Raw genomic sequence first — 11,796 nt, 5'->3', positions numbered from 1 at the left:
CTTCCGCCGCCTCTCGCGAGAAGCGCGGTCGCTATGGCAACCGCCGGGCTCGCGTCAGGCGCGCGGGAGGGGCCGTGACTCAGCAGCGCCGGAGGGGGGGGGGGGCGGTGGTGACGTCATGGAGCGTCAGCACTCCGCGACACGAGGCCTCGCGCGACAGCGGCGACAGCGGCGACAGCGGGGCCTCGCGACATGAGGGCCCTGCGATCGGGGAGCCCCGCGACACCGGGCCGTCCGTGACATCGCGCCTTCCCCGACACCGGGCCGTCCCCGACACGGGTGGCCGCTCCCTCCCGCTGCCCGAATGGCCGCGCTGCCCCAGCAGAGGTTTAATCCCTTTTGTCCCCTCTGGCGGGACTCATTGCGTGGAATGTGTGCTCTGGTGTCACGGAATGGGATTGGAATCCCTCAGGTTAATACGTGTTCTGTATTTTCCATCCCTCTGGAGCTGCAGCAGCGCATCCCGGAGCTGTTGCAGGCAGGGAATGTGTCGGTGGTTCAGTATCCATGAAAATGATGGAAGCCTGAGTGGAGATCACAGAACTGTAAAATATCCAGAGCTGGAAGGGACCCACAGGGAACATCCAGTCCCACTCCTGGCCCTGCACAGGACAAGTCCGAAATCCCACCCCGTGCCTGAGAGCGTTCTCCGAATGCTCCTTGAGCTCTGTCAGGCTCCGTGCCCTGACCACTGCCCTGGGGAGCCATAAATTTGCATGCATTCCCTCCCTGCTTAGTCAGGAACACCCAGCTGTGTTGAAATCCCATTCCTCGCAGGAAGCAAAACGCCTGCGGTGCAAGTGAAAGCAAAACACAGACCTGAACTTGACACATTCCCCTCCCAGCCTCAGCTGAGATCAACATTGTGTCCAGCCAGTCCTTCCTTCCTTCCTTCCCTCCGTGACCTTCCCCAGGTCACCCGATCTCAACAGCAAATTTACCCTCTCTATGGACCAAGGACAATACATTCCATTTGAAAACATTGTGGACTTGAAAAATTAAATATTTTGGAACCTTATTAGTGCTGTCGGGCAGAAACTTTTATTTCCCAGCTCAGTGTTTGCCTCATCCTGCCAGTACCACTTGGAGAACTCCCTCTTCTCCATTAGCTTTAACCCCCAAAGTAGTTTTTGAACATATCTTTGATGTCTGCTCAGAACACCGAGCCCTTCTTGGTGCAGTGCGTGCTCCTTTGGGCTCCGGGATTGTCTTTTAAGGGTTCCTGTCACACGGCTGTCACGGAACTGTCAGAAACGAGTCCGTTTTATGCAGAAAATCACCATTTTACGTGTGTCCCGAAATGTACCTACCACCTCTGCAGGCAGACACGGGCACGGGGAGGGAGCGGGTATCTCAGAGGCTGACAGCGAGGGAAACTGAGGCAGGCGGGGCAGGGGCAGCGGTGCCGGGGCAGCCTTAAGGCGGGCGGGCGCGGAGCCGCCGCGCTCTGGCAGGGCGCTTGTGCCGCTTTAAGGCGGTGCCGGCGCTCCGGGCTCGGCAGGCACCGGGAAGAGGAACTGGGCTTTGCACTGCCGGGTCGGGGCCAGCTCCGCCGTCCCCGCTGCCCTCCCGCCGCCGCTCCGCGCTCGCTGCCGGGCAGCGATGGGGAGGACGCGCCGGGGGCCGGGACGGGTCCCTGCATCCCCCGCTCCGCTCCCCATCGCAGCCCCCGGCCGCTCCTTCCTCCTGCTGCAAAGGGATGCGCTCGGCAGGGCTGCCCGCTGCCTCGGGGCGTGCTTGAAATAGAGGCACCCCGCTTTGCTTGGAGAGCCCCCCAGCCCTGCTCTGAGCCCCCGGTCCCCTGCCCCGAGCTCCCCATCTGCTTCTTGGGGGCCCCATCGCCTGCTCCGAGCTCCATCCCCTTCCTCAATCTGCCCAGTCCCTTTCTCAACCTCCTATCCCTTCCCTGAGCCCCCTTCCCCTGCTCCGAGCTCCATCCCCTTCCTCAAGCTCCCCAGTCTCTTTCTCAAGCTCCTTTCCCCTTCCCTGAGCCCCCTTCCCCTGCTCCAAGGCTTTATCCCCTGTCCCAACACCCTTTCCCTTTCTCTGAGCCCCCTTCCCCTGCTCCAAACTCCAACCCCTTCCTCAAGCTCCCCAGTCCCTTTCTCAAGCCCCTTTCCCCTTCCCTGAGTCCCCTTCCTCTGCTCCAAGCCCCCATCCCCTTCCTCAAGCCCCCTTCCCCTGCTCTAAGGTTCCATCCCCTGTCCCAACCCCTATCCCCTTCCTCGAGCCCCCATCCCCTTCCCTGAACCCCCTATTTTGAGCCCCCATCCCCTTGTTCAAGTCCCCCATCCCTTTCCTTGAGCCCCCATTCGCTGCCCCAAACCCCCATCCCCTGCCCTGACCCTGCTTCCCTGAGCCCCCCATTCCCTCCCCTGAGCCCCCTGCCCCAAATCCCCCAGATCCCCCATCCCAAACCCCTCTCCAGGATGATTTTGCTGAGCTGTTTCCTGCACCTGCGGCCCCGCCGGGGCTGTGGCGCCCTGGCCGGGCTGGGCCGGGGGCTGGGCCCCTCAGCCGGGTCCCGCCGGGCCCTGCGGGTGCTGGTGGACATGGACGGCGTGCTGGCCGACTTCGAGGGAGGCTTCCTGAAGAAATTCAGGGCCAGGTACCCCGACAAGCCCTACATTGCCCTGGAGGACCGGAGGGGCTTCTGGGTGTCGGAGCAGTACGGGCGCCTGGGACCCGAGCTGAGCGTGAGTTGTGCTTCCCCCGCATGGGTTTGTCCCCCTCAGGGACCCTCTGAGTGGGACCTGAGCTGAGCACGAGTTGTGCTTCCCCCGCATGGGTTTGTCCCCCTCAGGGACCCTCTGAGCCCCAGATCGTGGGGACAGTGCTGTTCCTTGTGGGGGCCACCAAAAAGCTCCCACTGGAACACAGGAGGGCTTCCAGCAGTGGGTTTTCCCCAGAAGTCTAGGGGGTTTTGTGCATGTCTGTGTTTTTCTTAGAGTCCTAGAATGGGTTGGGTTGATAAGGACCTTAAAGAGCATCTAATTCCAACTTCCAGCTAGGCCAGACTATGATGGTCTAGTGGGCTTTCTCTCTGCATGCCTGGATGGAGACAGATGCAAGAAAAGGGGGTATTTCAGAACATCTGTCTTGAAATACCCCAGATTGTATAGCTGGGGTTTTCCATCTCTGATTTGGATTGGTACATTCCTAGATGGATTATTTAGCTCCTCAAGAGCATTGTGAGGGGTGGGATGCAGCAGAGCAGTTCAGAACAAACCATGCAATTGATGCTTCATTTGAGGGCTTACTTGAAGTTAAAACAACGTAAGCCCTCCCGTGCCAGGAATTATTATATTCAGTTTAATAATTAAAGCTTAAAAGCAGAAGCTCTCTCAACGTTGTAATTTAGCATTCAGCAACAGGCTGACTGATGTAGAGAGTTGGTTTCTGCCTCTACAAATTTCCCATCCCAGTGGATGTCTGTGGTCTCATCCATGGGTTACAGTTGCAGTGGCTGAAATGTGTTATTGTAAATAAAAGTGTTCCTGTTGTTAGGAGTATGATGGTTACAGGAAAGGAGTGGGAATAAGGGCCGGGGCTCTCCCATGGGCAAAGTCCTAAACAACTTGATGAGCTGAAGGAATAAAGTGTCCTTTCTGGCTGGGAGTGGTGAGAGATAAGTGCAGGACATCATTTGTGCAGTAGAGCAGCTGCTCAAACCCCTGTTTGGCAGGGATAACACATAATAACAATTTTTTTTCTTCCTTGATCCTAACTACTTTGGATGTGTTAAATGAAGCGACCTCATCTTGTGTCTGCTGTGATCATGTAAAACCACCAAAACCTTGGGCTGAACAAGTAGCACAACTTGCACTGTCTGACCTCAGGGCAGTCCTGGTTTTCCCCGTGGTTTCAGGGCAGGGCTGAAGTGAGTGGGAGCTGCTCCAGACACGTGGGCCATTCCAGTCTCTGGGACCAGAAAATAGGACCCAAAGAGTCCAAGGAGCTGCAGGTCCCAGCTCTGAAAGGGAGAGAGTTCAGCAATGCTGCAAGCACACAGACTTAGAGAGCCCTGGACAGGCAGGGAGACTCCTTATGGGGCTGAGGATCTGTCCTGACCCATGGTGGGATTCCCAGCCTGGGGGATTCTTCCATCTGCTGCTGGTCAGCATGCTGGTCATGGTGCCATAAGGAATTTTTCTGGCTCTGGGAGTGGAGTGGGTCTTTTCCTCAAGCTGAGCTGAGTTCTCCCCTCCTCAAGCTTGATTGCAAAATTCTTTTTGACATAATTGGAAGCAGGATAGCTGTGGAAGTGTTGCTGTAGGAAAACACTTCAGTGCAGTTTGAAGTGCTGTACTGCACGAGGCTGTGTTTCTCAGGGGTCTCTTGTGCAACTACAGACAATACCCTAAAAATAAAATCCCATTACTGCTCAGTCTGAGGCAGAGCCACTGGAGTTTGAATGTTTGCATGGCCCCAAACTTTCAGGCTGGCTGTTCTTGCCATGGAGCCTGGAGGCATTTCTGCATCTGCAGCTCCTCAGCTGCACCTCAGCACTGGGGCTGGGCTGCTTCTGCTTCTTCCCAGCTCTCCTCCCCGATGACACAGTGTTTGTGCAAAATAATTGTTTTCCTGGCACCTGGCACGCTGTTAACCTGTTTGAGCAGTGCAGGGGCTGCTGTTCCTGAGAGCTGTGCTGGACCCATTGCAGGCAGCCCCTGGACTCTGCCCTCACCCCAAGGTTTTGCTCACTGTGATCTCCTCTCTGTTCTCCCTGTGCCATACCAGGCTGCTGTCCTGGATGTTGTGTTTCAAATCCTTGCCTGGAGATGCTCTATTTGCCTGCTAGACCTTGTCCAGGCTTCCCTGAGGAGAAGCATCTGCATCCATCCTGACATGTGGTTCCTCCTGTAACGTTCCTGCTCCTGGGAGAGCAGCCTGGCTGCTATTTTAGGTGCTCTCATGGAGACAAATAGGCCAGACAGCACCTGAACAGTACCTGAACAGCACCATGGTAGAGCAGGGCCACCAGGCCATGTCAGCTGGATCCACGTGGATCTGTCCCTTGGATGGGTTTGGTTTGGATCTGGATAATCTCTGGTGTTTGGCCTTACAGGAAGGTGCAGCTCCCTCTGTGTGTGGGGCTGCAGAGGCAAAACCAACCCTGTTTTTTTGTTCCATCTCCAATCTGAATTGTGTGGGGTGGGTGCAGGGTAGTGAATAGCGAGCAGAGACACCCCCAGAGGCAGAGGGGTGAGCAGGAGAGACTGGAACTGGTGCTCCCACTGTTCTCCTGTCCCCTCCTCTGTCCTAGCAAAGGATGAGGAGGATGCACATGCAGGAAAAGCCACAAGAAGTGCAGTAACTGCTTGCTATCCCCTCACAGGAGAAAGCCATCAGCATCTGGGAATCCAAGAACTTCTTCATCGAGCTGGACCCTCTCCCTGGGGCTGTGGAAGCTGTGAAGCAAATGGCAAATTTGGCAGAGTGAGTATGAACCTGTCTGTGGGGATGGACGGAGGAGCAGCTGTGTCTTCACTTCCACCTCTTGGCAGAAGTGCTGAGCATTAAAAATAAATATCTCCCAGCCATCAGGGAAGGGAGGGGAGAGAGGGCTTTGACTCCTGGAGCAGTCACCTACAACATCAGCCATGTGCAGCCTCTTCCCTTCAGCTCTCTGCTCCAGCAAGGGCTGTGAAAAGGGGAATATGATTGTGCTGTGGGATTCTGTGAGATGGGGGATTAATGTGTTAAATCTGTTTGATCTGTGTGTGATGAGGGTTGGCTTTGGGCTGCTCTGGCCCAGAATGACACTCTGGCCCTGTTTTTCTCCTCGTGGCAGCACTGATGTGTTCATCTGCACCAGCCCAATCAAGAAGTACCGGTACTGCCCTTATGAGAAGGTGAGCAAGCCCAAATCCCAGCTCCCCTCCCATCCACACTGCCCAGTGAAAGGTGTCTGACCCCTGCGTGCCTCTGGCTGTAAAATTTACCTGTTCCATCCATTTGCATGCAATGAGGCTCTTGGTCTCAGTCTTTCATCATGACATCAAAAGCTGCTTGGCTTTCTAAGAACTTTTACTCCAGCAGCATCCAAATCCATCCCACTAATGAGCTTAATTAAGAGAGAAATCCTCCCTGTGTGGAGGCCAGAGCTGCTTCCACTCCACCAAGCACCCCCTGCCCCATCCATCAGCCCTCCCTGAGCTCACCAGCCATCTCTTGCCTTCCAGTATGCCTGGGTGGAGAAGCACTTTGGCCCTGAATTTCTTGAGCAGATTGTTTTGACACGAGATAAGACGGTGGTTTCTGCTGATCTGCTTATAGACGACAGACCTGATATAACAGGTAAGGAGTGAGGGTGAAGCCAAGGGTAAGGGTGACTGGAGGCAGCCAGGGATGGGTGTTGGTCTTTCTGTGCTCTTTGGGTTTTATAACTTCGGGGTTTTCATGCTGGAGTAAAATCAACTTCAGTGTCTCATGCTGGAGTAAAATCAAGTTCAGTGTCTCATGGAACTGTCCACCACTGACCTTCCTTGCCTTGCAGGGGCAGAGCAGAACCCCAGCTGGGAGCACGTGCTCTTCACTGCCTGCCACAACAAGCACCTGCAGCTGAAGCCCCCCAGCCGCCGGCTGCACTCCTGGGCTGATGACTGGAAGGCCATTCTGGACAGCAAACGCCTCCCACCCGGCCAGGCCACCTAAACACCAGCCCCCAGGGCCACCTGGGGCTGCAGCCATCTGCCTGTGTCCTTGTGGAGTCCTGCTGGAGGCCACAGCCACAGGACAGACAGACAGACGCTGTCCCTGCTGCACAGAGGAAGAGGAGGGTGAGCTGAAGCACCACAGTCATCTGGACTTGAAAAACAGACCCCAGCCCAGGATTGTGCCCGTGGACCTGGGGGGCATTGCCCTCTGGCTCCTGGGGTCTCTGTGCTGCATCTGCACCCCACAGGGCCATCCTGGACAAGGTCACCCTCAGGGTGTCACTGCCCTTACTTGGGCACTGCATGGCACAGAGCAGCTCTGCATCCTCCCCTCCACAGCGTGGGCAGGGATCGTGTGTGTGATTTGTTTAGTCCTTGCCAGGTTTCATCCCAAGGGGCTGCCTCAGGACATCCCTGCCCCTGGCAGTGCCTGGGTCTGGGCAGAGGGGTGGCTGCAAGGGCAGGGAGAGCAGGCAGGGGCTGCCCAGGCTCCCTGCACTGGGAATTGTCACAGCACATCCCTGGATGCTGTCTGCAGTTCTCACATACTGCAAGGGAAGATGCAGGGGGGATGTTGCTGTTAAAGGCTGGGTGCAGGTTTCAGCCAGGGTAGAGTTAATTTTCTTCACAGAAAATAGAGCCCCATATGAGCTGCTGTGAAAAGAATTAACTCTACCCTGGCTAAAAGCAGCATGGGAGCCCATGAGAGGTGCCCAGGGTGGTTTGTTCTGCAGCTCCACCATGATCCCAGCTCTGTCTGGGGACAGAGGATGCTGCCAGCCCCACTCCCCTGGCTCTGGGCCCCTGCAGAGAGGTGTTCAGTGCCTGGCTGGTGCAAAGGGGTCACAGCTGGACCAGCCCCCTCTGCCAGGGGACAGTGCAGGGGCTGCTGAGCTCTGGGAGCAGCCAGCCCTGCTGGGAAGCTGCAGTTGGCCCTGAAAAAGAGAGGGTTTAGACCAAGGGGCAGCTCCAAGAGGGATGGTTTTGGCATAGCTGTGCCCACAGCCTCTTCCTCCCTTGTTTGTCTCATTTTTGCTTCTCTGAGCCTGCAGCAGTCCAGCCTTGAACTTCAGTGACCTGTCTGGCAGGAGAAAGCTGCTGCTGCTGCTGCTGCTGGCCCCAGAGAGACATCCCAGCTGCTGGGAGAGCCTGGCATCCCCTCCTGCCCGTGGCACTGCCACAGGGCAGCCACAGCCTGCCTGTCCCCAGTGGGAGCTGCTGCTGGGCCCCCCCAGGCAGAGCCCCAGGGATGAGCTGGGGGTGTCACTGCTGACACCACAGAGGCCATTGGTCCCCTCTGCTGCGTGTCCCCACGTTGTCCAGGACCCCAGTGCCCTCCTGGCCCAAGGACTTGCTGGCTGCAGCAGTGAAATTCCCCCCATGGACACTGAACCCCCAGGCAGAGGTGGTGGCCAGGGCTTGGCTGGGATTTGCCACCCTGCACCCCGTGCTCACACCTTTGCTTTGCCTCTCTGCTCTCCTGTGGACCCCAATCAACGAAAGGACATGAACTCGAAGCTACATAACCAACAAATCATGTAATTCAGCAGTGGCAGCCAGGCCCCTCCTGTGCCAGGAGCTGGAGGGGTTCTGGAGTTGGTGCTTTGGAACCTGTGCCTTCCCTGGGTTCTGCAGGGCCAGGGATGGGGCCTCTGTTGACTTGGGGCTTGCCCTGTTACAAAGTCAGCATGGTTGGCCCAGGGCAGTAGGACTTACATACCACAAGCATCTTTTTATCTTTTCTTTTCTTTTTTTTTTTTTCATTTTTCTTTCCTGTTTAAACCACTGTGTGCTTCTCTGGGCGGTGGGTTTGGTTTGGAGGGGTCTATTTAGGATGTGCAGCCCCCTGGCCAAGAGCTGGCTGAGGGTTTGCAGGCTGGGAACTGGGACAGTGTGGGAGCACCATGGGCAGCTGCTGCAGCTGCTGGACATCAGGAACCCCCTGGCTCCACCAGCCCTCCACCAGCTGTTGGCCCCTCTCTGCAGCCAGGGTGACCTCATGGGGTCCAAGCTGGTTTTTTCTGATGGTACCATGTAAATATGAGCTGCCCAAGCCCCTCAGAGCCTTCTCCCTGCTTATTGAGCCAAAATGAGCTGGCACATCTCTCCAGCAGCTGCCCAAACCTCTCACCTTCCCCCGAGGCTGGGGCAGACCCGAGGGCTGTGGCTCTCTGGGGCCAGCAGGACATTTCCCCGTGGTGAGATGTGATGCCAGAGATAAATACACCACACCAAATATACTTGAAAGCAGGGCTGGAGTTCCTCATGCCTGAGGCTCCGGCTCCATGCACAGAGATCCTGAGCTGGTGGCTGCTCTGTTTGCTCCCACACTCGGGACCTGGAGGTGACTCCATCACTGATGGATCGGCCCATCCGTCCTTCAAGCCTGTCTGTGTCCAGCTGAGAGACACAGAGCTTTTGGTTTTGAATGTACATCTGTAAACCCGAGGGAAATGAGGAGCACTGCAATAAACACTGGGTTGTTTGGCATCCAGCTGCCTGGAAATGGAGTTTGGGGTTTGCAGTTTCCCAGCCAGTTTCCCTATGTCTGTGTGGGGATAGGGCGGGGTTCACCTCCAGGTTGGGAATGTCCCCTTGTCCAGAACACCTGGGACCAGCCCTGCTGCCCTGGCAGTGCCATCACCCTGTCAGACACAGTCCCTGTGGGCAGAAATAAAGCCAAGTGCAGGGTAGAATTCATCTTCCTAAAGATCTTTTCAGAGGCAGAGGAGATGGTACACAGGGCACAGGGCAGTGCTCACGGTGCTGGTGGGAGCCTTTGCACCATTCCCATGGGCAGGAGCTGCTGCACAAATGTGCAAACACTCACACCCCTCAGGGGATTCCCACCTGAGAGCATCCCACGTGTCCCCATCCCGAGCTGGTCCAAGGCTGCAGGTCCTGGCAGGGTGGGAACAAGGATGCTCGCCCCTGGATCCTGGAAGCGGCCGCCAGTGGGTGCTCATTAGCTCGGGCGCTCATTAGCTCTGGCGCTCATTAGCCCGTGCTCATGCTGGCCACTGCCCAAACAGCTCGGAGCAGTGTGAAATCCCGGCGGAGGGGAGAGCAGGAAGGCAGGGGCAGCGGGGCCAGCCCTGACGCACGGGCGGCGCGGGGTGCGGGACAGGGCCAGGGCAGGGCCGGGCTGCAGGGAGGATGAGTCAGCCCAACGCGCAGGAGGGCAAGGAGAGCAGGAGGCGATGGAGCAGCTGGAGGCAGCTGGATGGGCTCTGCTCGGCCGCCGTGCCCGGTTTGAGGAGAGGAGCGGGATGGTGCCCCAGGGTCGCTGTTGGCACCGGGTTTGGAGCCCGGCGGTGCCAAGGCAGCGCGGGCAGGACGTGGCGCGGATGGGATGTGGATGGAAGGGGAATATCCACTAGAGGGGACTGTGTGACCGCGTGTGGAGCTGGCAGCCTGCGCTCGGCACCGTGTGCCAGCCCTGCTTGCAGCCCTCCCGGTTATCCCAGCCCGGGCTCCAGCGCCCTCTGCATCCCTCCCTCTGGAGGCACCGATCACGGGCACCGGGTGATGCTCCGGGGGTTCCGAGGGGCAGGCGCCAGGAAAACCAGAGAATCATGGAATGGTGTGGGCTGGAAGGGATCTTAAAAACCATCTTTGCAACCCATGGGCAGGGACACCTTCCACTATTCCAGGCTGCTCCAAGCACCATCCAGCCTGGCCTTGGACACTTCCAGGGGTGGGGAGATGTTCTGGGGTGGCCTCCACCAGCTGCTGAGCCTCCCCCCAGCCACTTGCTCTCTCTCCAGCTGGATGGGGCAGAGAACGGGATGGGCAAAACATGAATGGCTTGTGGGTTAGAAGATGAACTAGGCACCTACAGGGTCCATACAGAAAATATCCCTGGAGAAATCACAGGCTGAAGGCCCCTGAGAGCCCAGGGCATCCCTCCTGTCCCTGCTCAGCTCTGGCCCTGCTTCCCCTGGGACCCCAGAGCTCTCCCCAGGGCTGGGATTGCTCATCCTGCCCTGAAATCCCCCAAGGAGCTGGAAGATGACTTTGCCCTTTCCTTTTGCTCACTCTGAAGCCAGAGCCTGTTTTGGGGAGCAGAGTGGGGCAGATCTGCCAGTGGGAGGATGGGGGGAGTGCAGTGGTTCCTGGTGGGTTTTTCTGGCCCTTCCACTCTCCCTCAGCACCATGATATTATTTCCCTTCAGGTTGGATTAATGGGACTAGCTTCTCAATTTGTGCACAGGGACTTGAGTAATGCACTCCCTGGAGAGAAATCAACTTCCCTTGCCCCAGCAGTGCTGGGGAGGCCAGAGTAGAGCCCACATGATAGGCTGCACTGCCTTGCTCCTGTCCTTCAAGGCTCCACACACATTAAGCCCGCCCTCCTGGCAAAAATCTTGCAAAATGTTTATTTGTGACTGTGTTAACAAACATGCCTGGGGAACATGTTGTATTCAGACGTGAGCATGCCACCTTCTCCCTGCCTCCCTGGGGCCAGGCCTGTGGGCAGAGAGGGGCCAGGGCTGCCAAAATCCAGCTGACGCTGCACTCGGGGCACCACCGGGACCCAGCACGAGGCCACCAAGCACCAAACCTGCCAGCAACATCCCACCAGTGCCTTTTTCCTGGAGCTTCCCAGCTCATGGCTTTTTCCTGGAGGTGCCCAGCTCATGGATGCAGCTGGGGGAAGGGTGTGACCTTGTAGAACCCTGGTGTCCTGCAGTGGACACGAGGGCTCCAGGGATCCTGTCCAGCTCTGTAAACACCCGTCACAGGGGAGGGCACTGCTGTCAGGCCACACCGTGGGCAGAGACCTCACTGGAGCTGAGCCTGCACACCCCACACCGCCCTGAGCCCATCCCTGCCCCTCACCTGCCCTCTCCTCCTCAGCTGCTGCGTGCCAGCAATGATCCTGGGATGGAGAAGGTGCCCTGGTGCTGCTCCTCTCCCAGAACACACTCACCCTCAACACACACTGTTTTAAACTCTCTCTTGCCAGATTTGGGGTGAACTTGTGTCTGGGTTCAATCCTCCATGCACCTCAATCTGCTTTCAGCATCTCCAGGTAACCAGGGCTGGAGCTGGGGCTGTTTTTCTGAGATCCAGGGGAGGGAGATGAACAGTAATTATTGAAGGGCTGTAGTTCAGCATTTGAGGGTCTGTGGAG

At 57.3% G+C, this 11,796-nt stretch overlaps 1 protein-coding gene across 1 annotated transcript; it reads left to right on the top strand.

Moving 5' to 3' along the window:
- Window positions 1-2,429: 2,429 nt before the first annotated feature.
- On the top strand, window positions 2,430-9,153 carry NT5M (5',3'-nucleotidase, mitochondrial). Its single transcript, XM_058035437.1, has 5 exons — window positions 2,430-2,696; window positions 5,339-5,439; window positions 5,795-5,855; window positions 6,186-6,300; window positions 6,500-9,153. The coding sequence occupies exons 1-5, from the start codon at window positions 2,430-2,432 to the stop codon at window positions 6,655-6,657; spliced, it is 702 nt and encodes a 233-aa protein (XP_057891420.1). The 3' UTR covers window positions 6,658-9,153.
- Window positions 9,154-11,796: the final 2,643 nt, after the last annotated feature.

The sequence above is a fragment of the Melospiza georgiana genome, chromosome 16, assembly GCF_028018845.1.
Source record: "Melospiza georgiana isolate bMelGeo1 chromosome 16, bMelGeo1.pri, whole genome shotgun sequence".
NCBI lineage: Eukaryota > Metazoa > Chordata > Aves > Passeriformes > Passerellidae > Melospiza > Melospiza georgiana.
Note: the sequence above shows the minus strand (reverse complement) of the source record. Positions and strands in the feature narration are given on the sequence as shown.

Coding starts and splice junctions, on each gene's coding strand:
- NT5M (XM_058035437.1), top strand. CDS start 2,430: ATGATTTTGCTGAGCTGTTTCCTGCACCTGCGGCCCCGCCGGGGCTGT. Junction 5,856..6,185: donor GGTACTGCCCTTATGAGAAG/GTGAGCAAGCCC, acceptor CTTGCCTTCCAG/TATGCCTGGGTGGAGAAGCA. Junction 6,301..6,499: donor CGACAGACCTGATATAACAG/GTAAGGAGTGAG, acceptor CTTGCCTTGCAG/GGGCAGAGCAGAACCCCAGC.